We start from the raw sequence: 20,466 nt of genomic DNA, 5'->3' as shown, positions 1-20,466 counted from the left end.
TGGGGTCTTAACCAGGAAGGAGCCTTAAAATGGGGGTACATTGACACAGGTCAACAACAAAAGGAAGAAGTCCTAAATGCAGGGTTTTAAATAGAAGGGTTCCAGTTTAGTACCGTTTCTTTTCATCAAGAACAGTTCACCACTTCCAGGCGACACATCGCGTGATGACGTCAGTGCAGGGTCATCAAGAACAGTTCCTCACTTCCAGGCGACACATCGCGTGATGACGTCAGTGCAGGGTCATCAAGAACAGTTCCCCACTTCCAGGCGACACATCGCGTGATGACGTCAGTGCAGGGGGTAAAAGGACCAAACCTTTCAATAGTTGATGTTTGGACATAACTGGGTTGTGAAAGAGTGAGTACTTTCGCTTCTAGTAGTCTGAGTAAATCAAACTTTCCCACGTCAAATTATTCGCCAAACATTGTACATATATCACGATATTAAAATTGAATACAGTTTTATTTAGGCCAAAAAATGACCCGATAGATACAGCTTTGAGTCTAATCCCGGCTCTGACATAAGCTTGTGATATGGTGTTGTGTTCTTCACACCGCTCTCACAGCTCTTTGATTCTTCACACCGCTCTCACAGCTCTTTGATTCTTCACACCGCTCTCACAGCTCTTTGATTCTTCACACCGCTCTCACAGCTCTTTGATTCTTCACACCGCTCTCACAGCTCTTTGATTCTTCACACCGCTCTCACAGCTCTTTGATTCTTCACACCGCTCTCACAGCTCTTTGATTCTTCACACCGCTCTCACAGCTCTTTGATTCTTCACACCGCTCTCACAGCTCTTTGATTCTTCACACCGCTCTCACAGCTCTTTGATTCTTCACACCGCTCTCACAGCTCTTTCATTCTTCACACCGCTCTCACAGCTCTTTGATTCTTCACACCGCTCTCACAGCTCTTTGATTCTTCACACCGCTCTCACAGCTCTTTGATTCTTCACACCGCTCTCACAGCTCTTTCATTCTTCACACCGCTCTCACAGCTCTTTGATTCTTCACACCGCTCTCACAGCTCTTTGATTCTTCATGCGGACACCCCCTTCAAGACAGCCGGGCACAGTGCCAGCTACACGCTAGAGCCACACCAATCTGGCATAAAACAGTAAGAGACCCTCTTTCCACACTTAAACCCCTGTAAACTCCTCCCCCCCCCCCCTTTCACTCTCGCTCCAACATCTACTCCACTCAGCTCGTTAACTCTTACCTCATTTCAACGGTTGATGCCTCTCCCCCCCCCACCCATCCCCCTTAAATCAACAGTTCCAACATTCGACCCCCCCCCCCCCTTTCACCCCGCTCAAATACATCTCTTCTCCCCTCCCCCCCCCCCCCCCCCCCCCCCACGGTCCCCATACTTTCTCTCCCATGGAAAAGTACCCAAATCCCCTCATTCCCAATTTACTCTTAACTTTTGATTCTTCCTCAACTCTCTTCTCCGTCGTCCCCCCCCCCACACACACACACACCCACACGCACTTCTACCCCCTACGCAGTCTTTTTCAGTCCCCCACCAACCCCCCTCCCCATGTTCCATGTGTGTGGCGGTTCGGGGGGAGGGTTGATTTGCTTAAATCTAATCATGGAGGATTAGAGAGCGGGTGAGCCGTGAAGAGAGCGGCTATGCATGACTTTGGCCAGACGGGCGTCATTTGAATGTTAAATGGAGGATTTAGGACCCGGCTGTGGCGAGGGCACGCACAGAGAAGCGAAGCAAAGACAAGAAGAGAAATAGAGAACCAGCACCTCACAAAAGAAAAGTCGGAGAGGGGTGGTGGCGAGAGAGAAAAAAGGGAAAGCATGCTGGGAAAAAGGAGAAAAGCCAAAAAAGAAAGGAGGAAAATACAAAGTGAAGGAGAGGGGAGGGAGAGGGAAGGGAGAGGGAGCCCTGGCCAGGCAGCCAGCTAGCTCCCATGCAAATCAATCTCCGATAAAAATGGGATTTCCATCAGTCGGGGAATGGTTGCATTCAAACAGGGAGCTTATCGCTAATTTCGCTGCACGGCCCCACAACCCGTCCCAAATCCCTTGCCCGACTTGCCCGCCCGCTATCCTCGGGACGAGCCCGGCAAAGGTCGCTCAGACTTCTTCCGTCCTCTGCAAGAACCCTAGCCCGCGGAAAGCATCCATTGCTAACCCCCTGCTTTCCTCCCAGTTCGTGGACATTAGGCAAACGGATGTTGCTGCAAGACAGATTGAAGGAAGAGACGGGGAACTAGAGTCGGGGGATGGACAGACAGACACAGACAGACAGAGACAGACAGACAGAGACAGACAGACACAGACAGACAGAGACAGACAGACAGAGACAGACAGACCGGACAAAGAAGAAGATGGAGGAGACGGTAAAAAAAAACAAACAGGGGAGATAAGAAAAAGAGGACAGAGATGCAGTGCCAATGGTAGAGAAGAACAGGCCACACAAACCCAAGACGAAAAGAAAGACCAAAGAAAGACAAACTCCAGAAGAAGGAGGAAGAAAGGCAGGAAAAGAAGAACGACAAGGGAGATCAGCAGGAGATGGAAAGAAAGGGAGAGAAGCAGAGAGGAAAAGAAGAGGGAATAGAGAAAAGGCAGGACTCCGGAGCGATTAAAGGCACACACAAGACTCGGGAAGGGAGATAAGCAAACACATTTCAGCGGGACTCAGGCTCTCCTAATCCTCACGGAATTAATCCCCCTTCGGCGCCATCCACCCACCACCCCTCCCATCCCCCCTCCCGCCCCTCACACTTAAATCCCAATTTACAAGGGAGAAGACCGGTCCTGTCCATGTCAAACAGGGATAGCGTCCCTTTCTTGCCGCCATAATGGCCGCGAGTTAGAAGCGCGCAGAATAAATTCCCGCCGCTATCTGGCCCGGCCATGGCGGAAAGCCGATATTGATGGCGGGGAACAAAGTCCAGATAATTACTTGCGAGAGGGATTTTGCAGCCAGTTGTGGGATTAATTCTTTTCAAATAGCGGCTTGGAAAAAGGGAGGGCGAGGGACAAGAGGAGAGCCCGTGATTAAATATCAATGCTTTTCTGGCCGGCTTAGCCGAGACTCAGGCCAGTCCGGACCGCACGAGCTCCCAGCTAGCCGAGACTGTACGGTTGTGTCGCTCGCGTCCTTCTTCTCCCGGATTCTGCTCCAGCTTTCTTTGCTAAGTCCTGACGTTTTCGGCTAAAGCTGAGCAATATCGCGTGAGGATTTTTCTTGTGATTCCGTGATTTTGTCAGTTCATCCCCCCCGTCTCTCTCGACTTTCTCTCTATATCGCTCTCTTCCTCCTTCTCACTCTCTCTCCTTTTCTTTCTCTAACCGCTCCCCCCTTCCCCCTCTCTATGCGTGCTGTTTGACAGAAATGAGGCCGGTTAACCAGACTGTATCAGTGTATGTTAAGATTAAGACTAGCAACACAGAGACACGCATCACAGTGCTACATACAGAACGACAGACACACTACAAGTGTATGCAGTCTTTAATCCGCGGGTCTTGAATTAGAAGGTGCTGGGAGGGTTCCCGCAGTATACTGATTACCAAGGTGCTGGGAGGATTCCCGCAGTATACTGATTACCAAGGTGCTGGGAATGTTCCCGCAGAATACTGATTACCAAGGTGCTGGGAGGGTTCCCGCAGTATACTGATTACCAAGGTGCTGGGAGGATTCCCGCAGTATACTGATTACCAAGGTGCTGGGAGGATTCCCGCAGTATACTGATTACCAAGGTGCTGGGAGGGTTCCCGCAGTATACTGATTACCAAGGTGCTGGGAGGATTCCCGCAGTATACTGATTACCAAGGTGCTGGAAGGATTCCCGCAGTATACTGATTACCAAGGTGCTGGAAGGATTCCCGCAGTATACTGATTACCAAGGTGCTGGGGGGATTCCCGCAGTATACTGATTACCAAGGTGATGGGAGGGTTCCGCAGTATACTGATTACCAAGGTGATGGGAGAGTTCCGCAGTATACTGATTACCAAGGTGATGGGAGAGTTCCGCAGTATACTGATTACCAAGGTGATGGGAGAGTTCCGCAGTATACTGATTACCAAGGTGATGGGAGAGTTCCGCAGTATACTGATTACCAAGGTGATGGGAGAGTTCCGCAGTATACTGATTACCAAAAGAACATGCACACAGAACACACAACAACAACGCTCGGAGGCTCTGTGTGGAAATACAATAGCGGTAATCTATCGAGTGGTAGAGACAGACGGCCGAGGTGACACGATCGTGCCTCGCTCACCATCAGTAAACTTAAAGCAACAGTGTTCGTCACTGTCTGACGACTTGCACACCTGACTACAGCTCTTGACATCGTGCCTCGCTCACCATCAGTAAACTTAAAGCAACAGTGTTCGTCACTGTCTCACGACTTGCACATCTGACTACAGCTCTTGACATCGTGTCTCGCTCACCATCAGTAAACTTAAAGCAACAGTGTTCGTCACTGTCTGACGACTTGCACACCTGACTACAGCTCTTGACATCGTGTCTCGCTCACCATCAGTAAACTTAAAGCAACAGTGTTCGTCACTGTCTCACGACTTGCACATCTGACTTAAGCGACAGACAAGATCCACCAGTCTCCCTCGTTAGCCCCGTGTGAGATTCATTGACACACTGAATGAATCTCAAGGTTCAAGGTTAATGCTTCGCCGCACATTATTTAAAGGACAAAGGATCACATGACACTCTGCCGATTGAAACTTCCCCCAAAGCTGGACCGTCAAAAAACTCGACAACATTTTGAAAATACATGTCGTCAAAATCCAGCCACTTTTGCCAACAAAAGAAGAAGCTTATCGATGACCTATCTAGCGCAGGTCATGGCTCTTTCCGAAGATAATCAATGACCTATCTAGCGCAGGTCATGGCTCTTTCCGAAGATAATCAATGACCTATCTAGCGCAGGTCATGGCTCTTTCCGAAGATAATCAATGACCTATCTAGCGCAGGTCATGACTCTGTCCGAAGATAATCAATGACCTATCTAGCGCAGGTCATGACTCTGTCCGAAGATAATCAATGACCTATCTAGCGCAGGTCATGGCTCTGTCTAGCGCAGGTCATGGCTCTTTCCGAAGATAACACACGCCCGCGGATTGCCCGTTGATCGGCTTATCGTTTCTCTGACGATCAAAAACAACAAGTATTTGCGACTGCCCGTTGATCGGCTTATCGTTTCTCTGACGATCAAAAACAACAAGTATTTGCGACTGCCCGTTGATCGGCTTATCGTTTCTCTGACGATCAAAAACAACAAGTATTTGCGACTGCCCGTTGATCGGCTTATCATTTCTCTGACGATCAATAACAACAAGTATTTGCGACTGCCCGTTGATCGGCTTATCATTTCTCTGACGATCAAAAACAACAAGTATTTGCGACTGCCCGTTGATCGGCTTATCATTTCTCTGACGATCAAAAACAACAAGTATTTGCGACTGCCCGTTGATCGGCTTATCATTTCTCTGACGATCAAAAACAACAAGTATTTGCGACTGCCCGTTGATCGGCTTATCATTTCTCTGACGATCAAAAACAACAAGTATTTGCGACTGCCCGTTGATCGGCTTATCGTTTCTCTGACGATCAAAAACAACAAGTATTTGCGACTGCCCGTTGATCGGCTTATCATTTCTCTGACGATCAAAAACAACAAGTATTTGCGACTGCCCGTTGATCGGCTTATCATTTCTCTGACGATCAAAAACAACAAGTATTTGCGACTGCCCGTTGATCGGCTTATCATTTCTCTGACGATCAAAAACAACAAGTATTTGCGACTGCATCTTTAAGCCTCACATAAAGCAGGTTAATATGAGCCTGATCTGCACTGAGATTAGCATGGGCTGTGGACACGATTTGTCGCCTTGCAATCCCCACTATCTGCCCTGGCCTTAATTCTCTCCATTGTACCCACACAGCGGTATTACTGGCCGCTTCAAACAATCAGTCGTTATCACTTGGAGTGGTATTCGCGTGCACTTGTAAGTAAAGTGTTTGACGACAGATACAGCTAGAGGTGAAAGATGCACGAGGAAAATAAGGGCGAAATCTTGAACTGATCAGCTTAACGACTGCACGGCTGATTGCTACACAGATGCTCTATTGTGATGACGATGCAGTTGCAATAGCAACGGCTTAGGAAGGAGGGGGGGGGGGGGGGGTAGTAATTTTCAATAAAATATATCAAAGCAGCCACATAAGGCTTTTGTCAAACTTTTCCAGTAAACTATAACCGTGTGACTGTCTGACTACGAAGTTAAAAAATGTCTTCAACGCAGTGTCTTTTAGTTTAAAGTTATGAAAGAAGGTACGACCGTCGCTTCTGTAACTAAAACTCATAGCTACACCACACGTTAAAAAACAAGAATGATAAAGGTTGGAACGTCTTAAGTTTAACAAACGAAGACGCTCATCAGAACATCAACCCAATGGTCTTTACAATTCCACATTGCCAGAGACTGCAAACAATCAACACTTTCTGAGATCAGTTTTCATTGGTCTATCTGCCTGTCTATCTGCCTGTCTGTCCACCGTGAAGGCAACTAGGTTGGTGTACTTGTTAACATGAACACGTTCCAGTGCCTTTCCATTCTTGTTGTTTCATTCTTGAAATTGAAACGTCAGCAGACGAAATGTTTTTGAATAAAAAAAACAAGTTATCCAACATTTTGTATTGCCTAGTATGTCGGAACCAGACTTGCTAGATGTCCCTGATGGCACGTCAACCCGGAGTGACGAACGCACTAACGAAGTGTGGAACCACGTGACGTTGTTTGCTCATCAGTCGTGCGACCAGGGATTAGGCTTAGGCCCTGTTTACACCTCGCAAACACCGTGCCGCGACTATCGACTTGGAACAAGTAAGATACATGATTTTTTCACTCTCGTCTTTTTCTCGCTGTAATCCTGTGATCGATGTTGATCATTCTCCTTTGTGCTCTAGTCTGGCGCGCAGAGAACTGAGAAATCCCCGTCTTAAGCTTAGAAAATTAATAGGAGTGGGGAGGGGGGAGGTTTGAGAAGAAGAATGGGCGGTTGGAATGGATTTCAAAAGAGGAGGACGATTGGGGGGTCGAGAAAAACCCATTGGAAAAGCAGTCACAGCATCCACTAAACCTTTACCATAACATCTCCAGAACACGTATTATCATCACACTATTCTCTCCCTACATATCCCTAAATCCAACCCCGCAACATAAGTCACAAGAAAACAACAATACAAGACAGTAACCAACAAAAAATAACCAAAACAAATTCTTTGCAAAAAACCAGCAGAGGGCCAAGCTTACATCACTCTACATTGCAGGTCGCCAGGCAGGGGCAGCAACTGGAGGAAAGGGAGGCAAGTGTGGGATTGGAGCCCTGATCGCGCTAAATCCAGGGCCAAACATGAGCAGGTTGTTAGCGCGGGGCCCGGGGCTGACTCCCATTCCACGGGGAAATGGAAAGCTTAACTGCGCGTCCCGGCCTGTTTGACGGGGATTGGCTACACGCGCTTTGTTTGGTCTAAACTCTCCCCTCCACCTCCCCCCCCCCCCTTTCTCTCCTCTGCTTCTATTCATCGTCTCTCTCTCTCTCTCTCTCTCTCTCTCTCTCTCTCTCTCTCTCCTAATTCTTCTCTCTATATCTATGCATTCCCTCTCCTTATCCAGTTCTCTATGTCTATCCATTCCTCCTTGCGGACACGTACTCTCCCCACCTCCTCCTCAACGGATCTCTGCTGCCTGCGCGATGCTGTCATCTCTTCAAGACACCGTTACGAACAAGGACGGACGGACAGACAGACAGACGGAGGCCAGATGGACGGACATACAGACGGACAGACAAGTCTCTCGTACTCTTTCCAGCAAAATGTTCTGTCACAGACATGACAGAGCCTTCTCGATTCACCAGATGATGTGTCGTATAGATCATCTAGGAGAAAACACGCACATGAAAAAGACTAAAGGACACGTCAGACAAAGAGTAAGAAGATTGTTAGCAGATTATGCAATGCAAAGCCCAATACACACTAACACCACTAAATAACAGGATCATCCATCTAGCGTGTAACCCTATCACATCCCATCTAGCGTGTAACCCTATCACATCCCAAATAGTTTCTATAACTCTGGACATTTCATTTAAATTAGCCAGTAACAGAATCAGGGGGGGGGGGGGGGGGGGGGAGGGGAGGAATACGGGTAAACTAGTGGATAAAGGTGTGGAAAGGGTGGGGGGGGCACAGGTAAACTAGTGGATATAGAGGTGTGTGTGTGTGTGTGTGTGTGTGTGTGTGGGGATTAAGAGCTACGGGCTCGCATGACAGTGCCCGGCTTACGTGTCTGTGCCCCCAGCAGATAAAGTGATTAGTGACAAAAGTCGTCACCGTCCCTCGCTCATCTCCCCTTGACACGCGGGGGATCATGGGATTGCGGCAAGCCGATCAGGGGAGGCAATCCACAGCCATGCATGCACACACACACACTGACTTGCACGTACGCAGATATGAAGAATTGATCAAGGCGCAAAGATATGGGTTTTTTTTCACAAATGCGCCAAACAAGCATGAAAATGACCATACAGCTTACCTATGATACGCATTTCACCCGTAGAAACGTCATGAAAATAATTTCTTGTGCAATCGACCATTGAAGTTATACCAGTACAGACATTAATATTAACAGGCAAACTCCTGAACTTCAAGCATGCTTACACCCTGACCATTGCGCATGCAGGAAATTGAGTTTAGCTTAAGACGTTACTTTAACGGGAAGTTTCAAGGACATACGTGCCCGTGTTATCCCCTGGTACTTGAGTCACCCGAATCTAGCCTCGCACAATTTCACCCAACGCATGTAACCACACACAGACTGCGGGGAAATCATCACCACTGACGTCATCGCCATCATCACCACTGACGTCATCGCCATCATCACCACTGACGTCATCGCCATCATCACCATCTCTCTCCTTTTTGTGAGGAGTGCCAGATATCTATATATTATGATTGACTCATTATAAAAGATTGCCTGTTTCGTTTTAATGCGTTTGTATTTGTCATGATGTATCACCGTATTTATGGGCTATGGCCTGAAATAAAACATTCCTGAGTTCTAAGTTTTTCGTGTGACTTGTTATGATAAAGCCAGTAAAATGAGTGGCGGATATCCTCTTAGTGAGAGAGGATTGAAAAGTGAGGGGATTACGCCGGGCAGAGAGAAGAGGGGAAAGACTGCACAACGAGGCCGCTAAGCACCTTCTCACGACAACGTCGGCTTAACCAATCAATGGTCGCCACGTCCCGGCTCTTACATAATCACGCAATCGCCACTGTCTTTATCCCCTTACAACACTCACCAACCCATTAACAATAAAAATAAAAAAAGGTATAGAAAAAAAAGGAATAAAAACAAACAAACAAGCGACACTAGACTTGTTTTTCAAATGCCTTGTGCTGAAGGAGAAGTGAACAATGTGAAGGAACTATTTGTTTTTGTCACGTCTCTGTAGGGACATTAGCTGGTGATACATTTAAAACAAAGCTGTGTCAGGCCAGGGACATGTAGAAATGGAAATATCGGTCAAACCAACGGACACAACAATGAAAATATCGGTAAAACCAACGAACACAACAATGAAAATATCGGTAAAACCAACGAACACAACAATGAAAATATCGGTAAAACCAACGGACACAACAATGGAAATATCGGTAAGACCAACGGACACAACAATGGAAATATCGGTAAAACCAACGGACACAACAATGGAAATATCGGTAAAACCAACGGACACAACAATGGAAATATCGGTAAAACCAACGGACACAACAATGGAAATATCGGTCAAACCAACGGACACAACAATGAAAATATCGGTAAAACCAACGAACACAACAATGAAAATATCGGTAAAACCAACGAACACAACAATGGAAATATCGGTAAGACCAACGGACACAACAATGAAAATATCGGTAAGACCAACGGACACAACAATGAAAATATCGGTAAAACCAACGAACACAACAATGAAAATATCGGTAAAACCAACGGACACAACAATGGAAATATCGGTAAAACCAACGGACATAACAATGAAAATATCGGTAAAACCAACGGACACAACAATGGAAATATCGGTAAAACCAACGGACACAACAATGGAAATATCGGTAAAACCAAGAGAAGCAACAAGAAATGAGTAGTGAGTTGGACGAAAAGCTAGCGATACCCAGAAGTGACAGTTATCCGTCACAATACGAACAGCGAGACCCAGACTCCATGCGACAAACAACAAGAACAGCGAGACCCAGACTCCATGCGACAAACAACAAGAACAGCGAGACCCAGACTCCATGCGACAAACAACAAGATTCCCATCAAGAGTCAGCTCCACAGCAATGACAAGACAAACTCTAGGGACATGCGGCCACATTCCGCCTCTAGGGACATGCGGCCACATTCCGCCTCGTGCAAGTCTTCACAAATATAAATGAAACCCAATGTTGACCACTAACAATGTTGATCACTAGCAATGTTGACCACTAACAATGTTGACCACTAACAATGTTGACCACTAACAATGTTGACCACTAACAATGTTGACCACTAACAATGTTGACCACTAACAATGTTGACCACTAACAATGTTGACCACTAACAATGTTGACCACTACACGCTGTGAACACCCATTGAAGTGGACTGACTGTTGACCACTACACGCTGTCAACACCCATTGAAGTGGACTGACTGTTGACCACTACACGCTGTCAACACCCATTGAAGTGGACTGACTGTTGACCACTACACGCTGTCAACACCCATTGAAGTGGACTGACTGTTGACCACTACACGCTGTCAACACCCATTGAAGTGGACTGACTGTTGACCACTACACGCTGTCAACACCCATTGAAGTGGACTGACTGTTGACCACTACACGCTGTCAACACCCATTGAAGTGGACTGACTGTTGACCACTACACGCTGTCAACACCCATTGAAGTGGACTGACTGTCGACCACTACACGCTGTCAACACCCATTGAAGTGGACTGACTGTTGACCACTACACGCTGTCAACACCCATTGAAGTGGACTGACTGTCGACCACTACACGCTGTCAACACCCATTGAAGTGGACTGACTGTTGACCACTACACGCTGTCAACACCCATTGAAGTGGACTGACTGTTGACCACTACACGCTGTCAACACCCATTGAAGTGGACTGACTGTTGACCACTACACGCTGTCAACACCCATTGAAGTGGACTGACTGTTGACCACTACACGCTGTCAACACCCATTGAAGTGGACTGACTGTTGACCACTACACGCTGTCAACACCCATTGAAGTGGACTGACTGTTGACCACTACACGCTGTCAACACCCATTGAAGTGGACTGACTGTTGACCACTACACGCTGTCAACACCCATTGAAGTGGACTGACTGTTGACCACTACACGCTGTCAACACCCATTGAAGTGGACTGACTGTTGACCACTACACGCTGTCAACACCCATTGAAGTGGACTGACTGTTGACCACTACACGCTGTCAACACCCATTGAAGTGGACTGAATGTTGACCACTACACGCTGTCAACACCCATTGAAGTGGACTGACTGTTGACCACTACACGCTGTCAACACCCATTGAAGTGGACTGACTGTCGACCACTACACGCTGTCAACACCCATTGAAGTGGACTGACTGTTGACCACTACACGCTGTCAACACCCATTGAAGTGGACTGACTGTTGACCACTACACGCTGTCAACACCCATTGAAGTGGACTGACTGTTGACCACTACACGCTGTCAACACCCATTGAAGTGGACTGACTGTTGACCACTACACGCTGTCAACACCCATTGAAGTGGACTGACTGTTGACCACTACACGCTGTCAACACCCATTGAAGTGGACTGAATGTTGACCACTACACGCTGTCAACACCCATTGAAGTGGACTGACTGTTGACCACTACACGCTGTCAACACCCATTGAAGTGGACTGACTGTTGACCACTACACGCTGTCAACACCCATTGAAGTGGACTGACTGTTGACCACTACACGCTGTCAACACCCATTGAAGTGGACTGACTGTTGACCACTACACGCTGTCAACACCCATTGAAGTGGACTGACTGTTGACCACTACACGCTGTCAACACCCATTGAAGTGGACTGAATGTTGACCACTACACGCTGTCAACACCCATTGAAGTGGACTGACTGTTGACCACTACACGCTGTCAACACCCATTGAAGTGGACTGACTGTTGACCACTACACGCTGTCAACACCCATTGAAGTGGACTGAATGTTGACCACTACACGCTGTCAACACCCATTGAAGTGGACTGACTGTTGACCACTACACGCTGTCAACACCCATTGAAGTGGACTGACTGTTGACCACTACACGCTGTCAACACCCATTGAAGTGGACTGAATGTTGACCACTACACGCTGTGAACACCCATTGAAGTGGACTGACTAATTATGCTGACTGTTTCTCCTTCACATCAATAGTTGTGTTCACAGGCTCACACACAAACACACTACATGCAGATCGACCCCTAATCTCTTTCACTTGCAACTGCAATTTCTCCTGCCTTTTTCTTCAAGACAAGACAGGACAAGACGAGACAAGACCAGACAAGATACGACAAGACAAAACAAGACCAGACAAGACCAGACCAGACCAGACCAGACAAGATACGACAAGACAAAACAAACAAACAAACAAAAGTCACAATAAGAAATCAAAACTGAAAGAAAACAAAATAAAGCAAATCGCACACATATATATATGCAAATTATACTCCAAAATCAAGACAAAACAGCCAAGAAAAGCGCTCTTACCTATAGCAGGCTGAGAGCACTCCGCTTTTCTGGGGCTGGGCGTTTTAGGAGCGGTGAAGCCCTTCACAGCGAGCAAGGTGCTGGAAGGTGCGGGAGACACGCTGCTGACACTGATCACAGGGGACTCGTGCATCGTCAGTGGGGTGGGGCTGTACATGGTCGAGGGTGCTGCCTGCTGGGTCATGGGGTCGTCGTTGTTGTGCTGGTGGTGATGGTGGTTTGCGCTGTCATTGCCCTTGGTGTGGGTGTCGTCGGTGTGGTTGTCGGCTGGCTTGTCGCTGTGCTGTTCCTTGGGCAGCATGCTTGGCTGGTCTCCGGCACTGGTGTCGGTCAGAGCCTGCACGTGAGACACGCTGTGTTAGTGACACGGTTAGATACAGCGTCCACATATGGGTATTACACACACACACACACACACACACACACACACACCCACACTCACACACACACACAAACGTACACACACACACATCAAGACTAGTTTTTTTGAGAAGTGGTTTGACAAGTGCAGTTTTGAACAATGATGGAAAAACACCAGATAACAGGCTGTCATTGACAATTTGAGTAAGAGTTGGCAACAACACATCAAGATTCTCAAAAAGCAGTGGTGTGGGTATGGCATCAAGTGTACAAGTTGTTGGTTTGGACTTCAGAATAATGGATCTAAGGTCTTTTTCACTGATTGGCTGAAATGATGGAAAAGAACAATCAGTGGGAACATCAACATGACTGGAGGAAGCAGAATGTGCACCCATCTGATCAAGTTCAGAACGAATATCTGAAACCTTCTTGATAAAATAATCACTGAATACATCTGGCAGCTGACTAGCGGGGAAAACAGTGGGAAGTGGGGATACCTTACTGCGGCCGGTCAACCGGAAAGAGAGAGAGACAGAAGAGAGAGAGACAGAACAGAGACAGAGAGAGCGAGAGACAGAACAGAGACAGAGAGAGCGAGAGACAGAACAGAGACAGAGAGAGCGAGAGACAGAGACAGAGAGAGCGAGAGGAGGGATGGAGAGACAGAGAGAGAGAGAGAGAGAGAGAGCGAGAGACAGAACAGAGACAGAGAGAGCGAGAGACAGAACAGAGACAGAGAGAGCGAGAGGAGGGATAGAGAGAGAGAGAGAGAGAGAGAGAGAGAGAGAGAGAGAGAGAGAGACAGAACAGAGACAGAGAGAGCGAGAGACAGAACAGAGACAGAGAGAGCGAGAGACAGAACAGAGACAGAGAGAGCGAGAGGAGGGACAGAGAGAGAGAGAGGAACAGAGAGAGACAGAAGAGAGAGAGACAGAACAGAGACAGAGAGAGCGAGAGACAGAACAGAGACAGAGAGAGCGAGAGACAGAACAGAGACAGAGAGAGCGAGAGACAGAGACAGAGAGAGCGAGAGGAGGGATGGAGAGACAGAGAAGCAGAACCAGTTTTACAATCAACCATCACCAAAGGAATTAATCAAAATCTCCGCCCATATATTTCACAAAAAAGAAATCGCATGCACGCGACATAAATTTACAGCACGGGCGTGTACAAGGTTCGCCGAGACTGAGTGTTAGGGCGTGGTCACTACTCTCTTTGTCTGCAGCATGTGGTGATCACGTGACGTCTACTTGTCAACGTCATCGCTTTGCGGTTACCATTTCCCTTCTTTCAACCATGTGACGTCAGAGGCCGAGGCTGGCCAAGACTTGAAAAGAGTAGATGTGTGTGTGTGCGTTCAGCCGTTAAAGAGGAATTCTATCAACAATGGAACACACATCAATACAACAATACATGAATGCGATCCCAAAAGTCATTGTTCACCCCGACTGTACACTGCTAACACTGCTTCCATCTGTGTCAAATGTCAATTTGGTGAAAAATAAAAATAACAACAAAAAATCTCTGTTCATACAACTGATGAACACGATTCGGTGCTTTGAGACTTTTCTGTCCAAGAAGGTTAATACTAAAACCTTGTTATCTTGTTATGAATTTCATTTTCTCATCCGAAATAAGGAAACAGTGAATGATTAGTCTCGCACTGAATATTGGATTAGAACCGTGATTCCCGTGCGACAAGGGGCCCGGCGGTCTGGGCAAAGCAGACGTGTCTGTCATGCTAATCACTGTCACTAATCGCTGGCTCCTCGTGTCGCTAATCCCGGCTTTAACCCCCCGTCGGGCCTGACGTGAATACCCTGACACGATTTCCACAGGTGAGGGTGGATGGTCGTTGGTGGCTTGGGGTGGGGGTCGAGTGGCGGGGTGGATGGTCGTTGGTGGCTTGGGGTGGGGGTCGAGTGGCGGGGTGGATGGTCGTTGGTGGCTTGGGGTGGGGGTCGAGTGGCGGGGTGGATGGTCGTTGGTGGCTTGGGGTGGGGGTCGAGTGGCGGGGTGGATGGTCGTTGGTGGCTTGGGGTGGGGGTCGAGTGGCGGGGTGGATGGTCGTTGGTGGCTTGGGGTGGGGGTCGAGTGGCGGGGTGGATGGTCGTTGGTGGCTTGGGGTGGGGGTCGAGTGGCGGGGTGGATGGTCGTTGGTGGCTTGGGGTGGGGGTCGAGTGGCGGGGTGGATGGTCGTTGGTGGCTTGGGGTGGGGGTCGAGTGGCGGGGTGGATGGTCGTTGGTGGCTTGGGGTGGGGGTCGAGGCGGGGTGGATGGTCGTTGGTGGCTTGGGGTGGGGGTCGAGTGGTGGGGTGGATGGTCGTTGGTGGCTTGGGGTGGGGGTCGAGTGGCGGGGTGGATGGTCGTTGGTGGCTTGGGGTGGGGGTCGAGTGGCGGGGTGGATGGTCGTTGGTGGCTTGGGGTGGGGGTCGAGTGGCGGGGTGGATGGTCGTTGGTGGCTTGGGGTGGGGGTCGAGTGGCGGGGTGGATGGTCGTTGGTGGCTTGGGGTGGGGGTCGAGTGGCGGGGTGGATGGTCGTTGGTGGGTGGGGGTCGAGTGGCGGGGTGGATGGTCGTTGGTGGCTTGGGGTGGGGGTCGAGTGGCGGGGTGGATGGTCGTTGGTGGGTTGGGGTCGAGTGGCGGGGTGGATGGTCGTTGGTGGCTTGGGGTGGGGGTCGAGTGGCGGGGTGGATGGTCGTTGGTGGCTTGGGGTGGGGGTCGAGTGGCGGGGTGGATGGTCGTTGGTGGCTTGGGGTGGGGGTCGAGTGGCGGGGTGGATGGGGATGGGTCAGAGGAATGGGGAGGGGGGTAGATACGGATGGAGAAAGGTTGGTTTACAAATCTCTGTGTGTGTGTGTGTGTGTGTGTGTGTGTGTGTGTGTGTGTGTGTGTGTGTGTGTGTCTCTCTCTCTCTGTAAGCGAGTGATGTCACATCATGGTGATTGACATCACGGTCCATGACGTCACGGCTCGTGCGCCCGTATGCACATGTTTACATTTTCTTACTTTTAAAATGTTTTATTTACTATTGTATCCATGATTAAATTCGCAAAACAATTCCGTTTAAGTGTTGAATTCAAACTGTCTCAAATGTATTGATTGTATCCCAAATAACAGTTTTAGAGAAAACTTCAGCGGAGTTTGACAACTGAGAAATGAACACAATCTCTGTTCCGTGGGTTTGTGTCTGGTAACCTGTTTGGCTCTTTCGCCAAAACCATTTGTTATCCTTCTGCACCACGGTAAAATACAATTAATACAATACAATACAATACAATACAATACGATACGATACAAGACAATACAATACAATACGATACAAGACAATATAACACAATGAATACAATACAACACAATGCACCGTAATGCACAACGATATCTAGTTTGAATAACAAGCGGTTTTACGCAGATTAGTGATAACTTCTACAAATACGGCCCCAGCCTCTTAATCCTAACCTAAGCTAAATATTTATTCAAGGCGCAGGATTATGTGCAGACGGGTAACTGATAGGATCGGATTAAATTCCGCCAAGAGGATTACGGATAATCCCCGTCAGTCAGACTTTGGCGCTGCGAGCAGGATTAGGATACGTCCAAGTCAATAATTAATCAATTAAGACAGATGAGCCTGCCATTGGGGATTAATGACGATTGGGTGATAATAGGAATGAGGTCAGCATAACATTAGCATCAGCCCAGACTAGAGCCGACGAGTCTCTTCTTCACACACAATGGCGACTATCCGTCTTCCTTTGTGTTTGAAATCAGCACATTTTGTGTCTGATTAAAGGCCCATGCTTGCCGATCACCTAAAAATATGGATTAAATGTGACTTTTTTTTTGTTCACTGGCTCCAACTAGGTATCGGCGTTCCTGATCAACGGACGGGTGTGGTTTTTGTTTTGTTTCGTTGTTCTGTTGTTGTTGTTTTAACTGTAGAAATATGCTTCCCGCTGGAAGCTGACTAACTGTATGCATCATGTGAAATTATACTTCTATGCTAATTCTTCTTGAATATAGACCTTTTTTGTCTTCTAAATGCAGCTTTCTACACCACAGACTCACAGCTCCCAAACAAGATACCGATTGGTTTAAGAGACTGAGAGAGACAAAACAAACAAGGAAGGAAGAAAGAAAGAAGGGAAACAAACACAATGAACAAACGAACGAAGACGAGGCAGACTGGGATGACACCGTTATTTCACACCAAAAAAACACAGTTGTTAAAACCATCCATCGCCTACATCTGGTATTAACTCTATAACTGGCTTAGACACCCCCTACCCCCCCGAACAAAGAATGACAAGACAGACAAGACAGCGTGTGAAACCAAACATCAACACATCGCCACTGTCAGTGTCACTAAGTTCAACACCTCACCACGCTCCACTGCTCAACACCAAATCATCACACACTCAACACGCACACCCACGCTTGACTGAACAGCCAAGACGTGCGATGCAACCACCCATGACTAAACGGATACAGAACAGGGCATATCAACATCATTATTCTCTACACAAGATTCAAATCAAGTATCGCAAAACTCCAAAACATCCTGTAGGATACTCCACACATGAATACATCACACCTGCTTGCGCCGCTCCGACATCCAGTTTACCCACCCGTAAATAAACAGATGCAAAACTTCAGGGCAATGCATACTGCACTCATATATCGCTACGACATCCAGTTTACCCACCCGGTAATAACGAGATGCAAAAGTTGAGGGCAATGCATACCTGCACTCAACACGGGATACAATTCAAGTACTATCAATCCCCCTTTTTCACCAGTAATTAAACACACACCAAAAATTAGGTCTTAAAAAGGAGGGAGACTTAAAATGATAAACTGATAGAGGTCATCAACAGAGGTCATCAACAGAGGTCATCAACAGAAACTCTGAGAGAACGGGGTCTTAAAAAGGAGAGAGTCTTGAATTGGGGGTGGGGGGGGGAGGGGAGGGGGGGTGGGGTGGGGGGGGGGGTGTCTTTACAGGGGTTTCCACTGTAAGGCAAATCTGGGAATCATCTTATACAACACTTTACACACAGATTCACGCTTGCCTGCGCGACAAAGACACAGAGTGCAGCCACCCGTGATCAAGGGGCGCAGGGAGAGAGGTATTGATCTCAGTGAAGGGCCTGATAGTGATAGAGGAAGTGATGGCACCCTCCAGGTGGCGCGTGACACTCATAGCACCGTCATTAACCAGACAGGTTATCACACCACCAGACCTTACAGGTACAGCACTGTCTCTCTAACCAGCCACAGGTCACACCACGAGACCTTACAGGTACAGCACTGTCTCTATAACCAGCCACAGGTTGGACAACTTCCACAAATAAATAACGTAGCTGGTTTTTTTGTGTAAATGGAGGATTTTGTGTGTGCGGAATTCTGTTCGTAACTCACTGTCACACATGTCATACTGCGCAACACATTCAGCAACTCTGTCTCACAACCTACAGGAATTCTGTTCGTAACTCACTGTCACACATGTCATACTGCGCAACACATTCAGCAACTCTGTCTCACTACCTACAGGGATTAGTCAGACTGTTGATTGTTTGATGTAAAAAGCCTGAAAATATCCGTCATGATGTACCAGACTGGTGATGTAAAAAGCCTGCAAATATCCGTGATGATGTGATGTAAAAAGCCTGCAAATATCCGTGATGATGTGATGTAAAAAGCCTGCAAATATCCGTGATGATGTACCAGACTGGTGATGTAAAAAGCCTGCAAATATCCGTGATGATGTGATGTAAAAAGCCTGCAAATATCCGTGATGATGTGATGTAAAAAGCCTGCAAATATCCGTGATGATGTACCAGACTGGTGATGTAAAAAGCCTGCAAATGTCCGTGATGATGTACTAGACCGTGTCCACGCGGAGACAGTTGTCAACGACGGACAGTAATGCAGTTATCACTAAAACCTGATGCGGAGATGATCACACGGACAGTGAAGCTGAGAAGAGTCCTGGCGGGGCGGAAATTGATGAGGCCTTCTAGTTCTGCAAACACTGCAGTGATGGAGGATCATTGGCTACACTCATGCTGCTATCAATCTGCAGTCTGAAGAGGCTTTACGAAAGATGGTGCATGTACTATTTCAGGCATTCGTACTTCACTTAGCGGTCAAAAAGTACAGCTATACACGGCATGAAAGCAATCAATTGTTAGTCGTGTTGTTAGAGAAAGAACGACAACTCCCCCTCCTGAACGAAGGACCGTCACCGTAGTTGATCTGACACATCTCGGGATGAACGGCAGTTGTAAACGTTATGCTTTTTGTATCTATTTTTAAGCGTTCTAATTACATTTACACACCTTTCTTTGTTTTTTGCTTCTTGATTTTAAAAACGTTAGCAGACTGTCTGGTTCGGGGTACTGTGTTACATCCCTGTAGACTTAACGACACACTGATGACACCAGTTTAGATAGGCTTCAACCCATTCACACCCCCGCCCCCCCCCCCCCCCCACTTCGCCGTCCTAAATTCAGTACTTCATTAAAGGAACCATCCGCCCATCTCGGACATTGAAAAGTCACACACGACCCGCCTATCAACTACAATTCCTTTTTCACCACACCTTGAGCAACACTGATCCACAACGCCCTAATCTAAAGGCCCTGTACCTCCCCCTCTGTTCACACCCCTTTAACGGTTAAATGTCAACTCTAAAACCACATAAAAGAGAAAAACAACGATCTCTCCCCCCCCCCCCCCCCCCCCAACAAAGGCCTGACGGAATAGTCATGGCGGATGACTACATAGAGATTACACAACGTCATCGAGTGAGGGACCGAAAAATATTGAAACTCGAGGATGATTTTTTTGTGGTATCAACCGAGACCGTAGGTCGAGGTTGATACCACACAAAAAAATCATCCGAGAGTTTCAATATTTGTTGGTCCCTCACAAGATGACGTTTGTGTAATTTGTGTATACAATGATAAATTGATTGTATACAATGATCAATCTCTATACCTTCCTGTCACTGGAAGCAGCAACACTTGAAAGCATAAGTTCCCTTGACAAACGTCATTTATGATTGGCGTCATCTATGAATGACGTCACTGTCTAGACAAGACAAGTGCCGGTATCGGCAAACCTTGTCGCGGCAAAGGCGTGCCTTGATACCATTGAGATCAATATACAACTCTCCTGTGTTCACTTTCAAGTGAATAACTTGTATATACAACTCTCCTGTGTTCA

At 47.5% G+C, this 20,466-nt stretch overlaps 1 protein-coding gene across 3 annotated transcripts in view; it reads right to left on the bottom strand.

Moving 5' to 3' along the window:
• The window catches only part of LOC138980564 (uncharacterized), an 83,769-nt gene that overhangs the window by 50,252 nt on the left and 13,051 nt on the right, over positions 1–20,466 (bottom strand). For all 3 annotated transcript variants that reach the window (XM_070353450.1, XM_070353451.1, XM_070353452.1), the window contains exon 2: positions 12,877–13,213. In XM_070353450.1, coding sequence (XP_070209551.1) covers positions 12,877–13,213 — 337 coding nt within the window. The remainder of the gene's footprint in view (positions 1–12,876; positions 13,214–20,466) is intronic.

This window comes from Littorina saxatilis, linkage group LG11 (genome assembly GCF_037325665.1).
Source record: "Littorina saxatilis isolate snail1 linkage group LG11, US_GU_Lsax_2.0, whole genome shotgun sequence".
Classification (NCBI taxonomy): domain Eukaryota; kingdom Metazoa; phylum Mollusca; class Gastropoda; order Littorinimorpha; family Littorinidae; genus Littorina; species Littorina saxatilis.
This window is presented reverse-complemented; position numbering and strand designations above follow the sequence as displayed.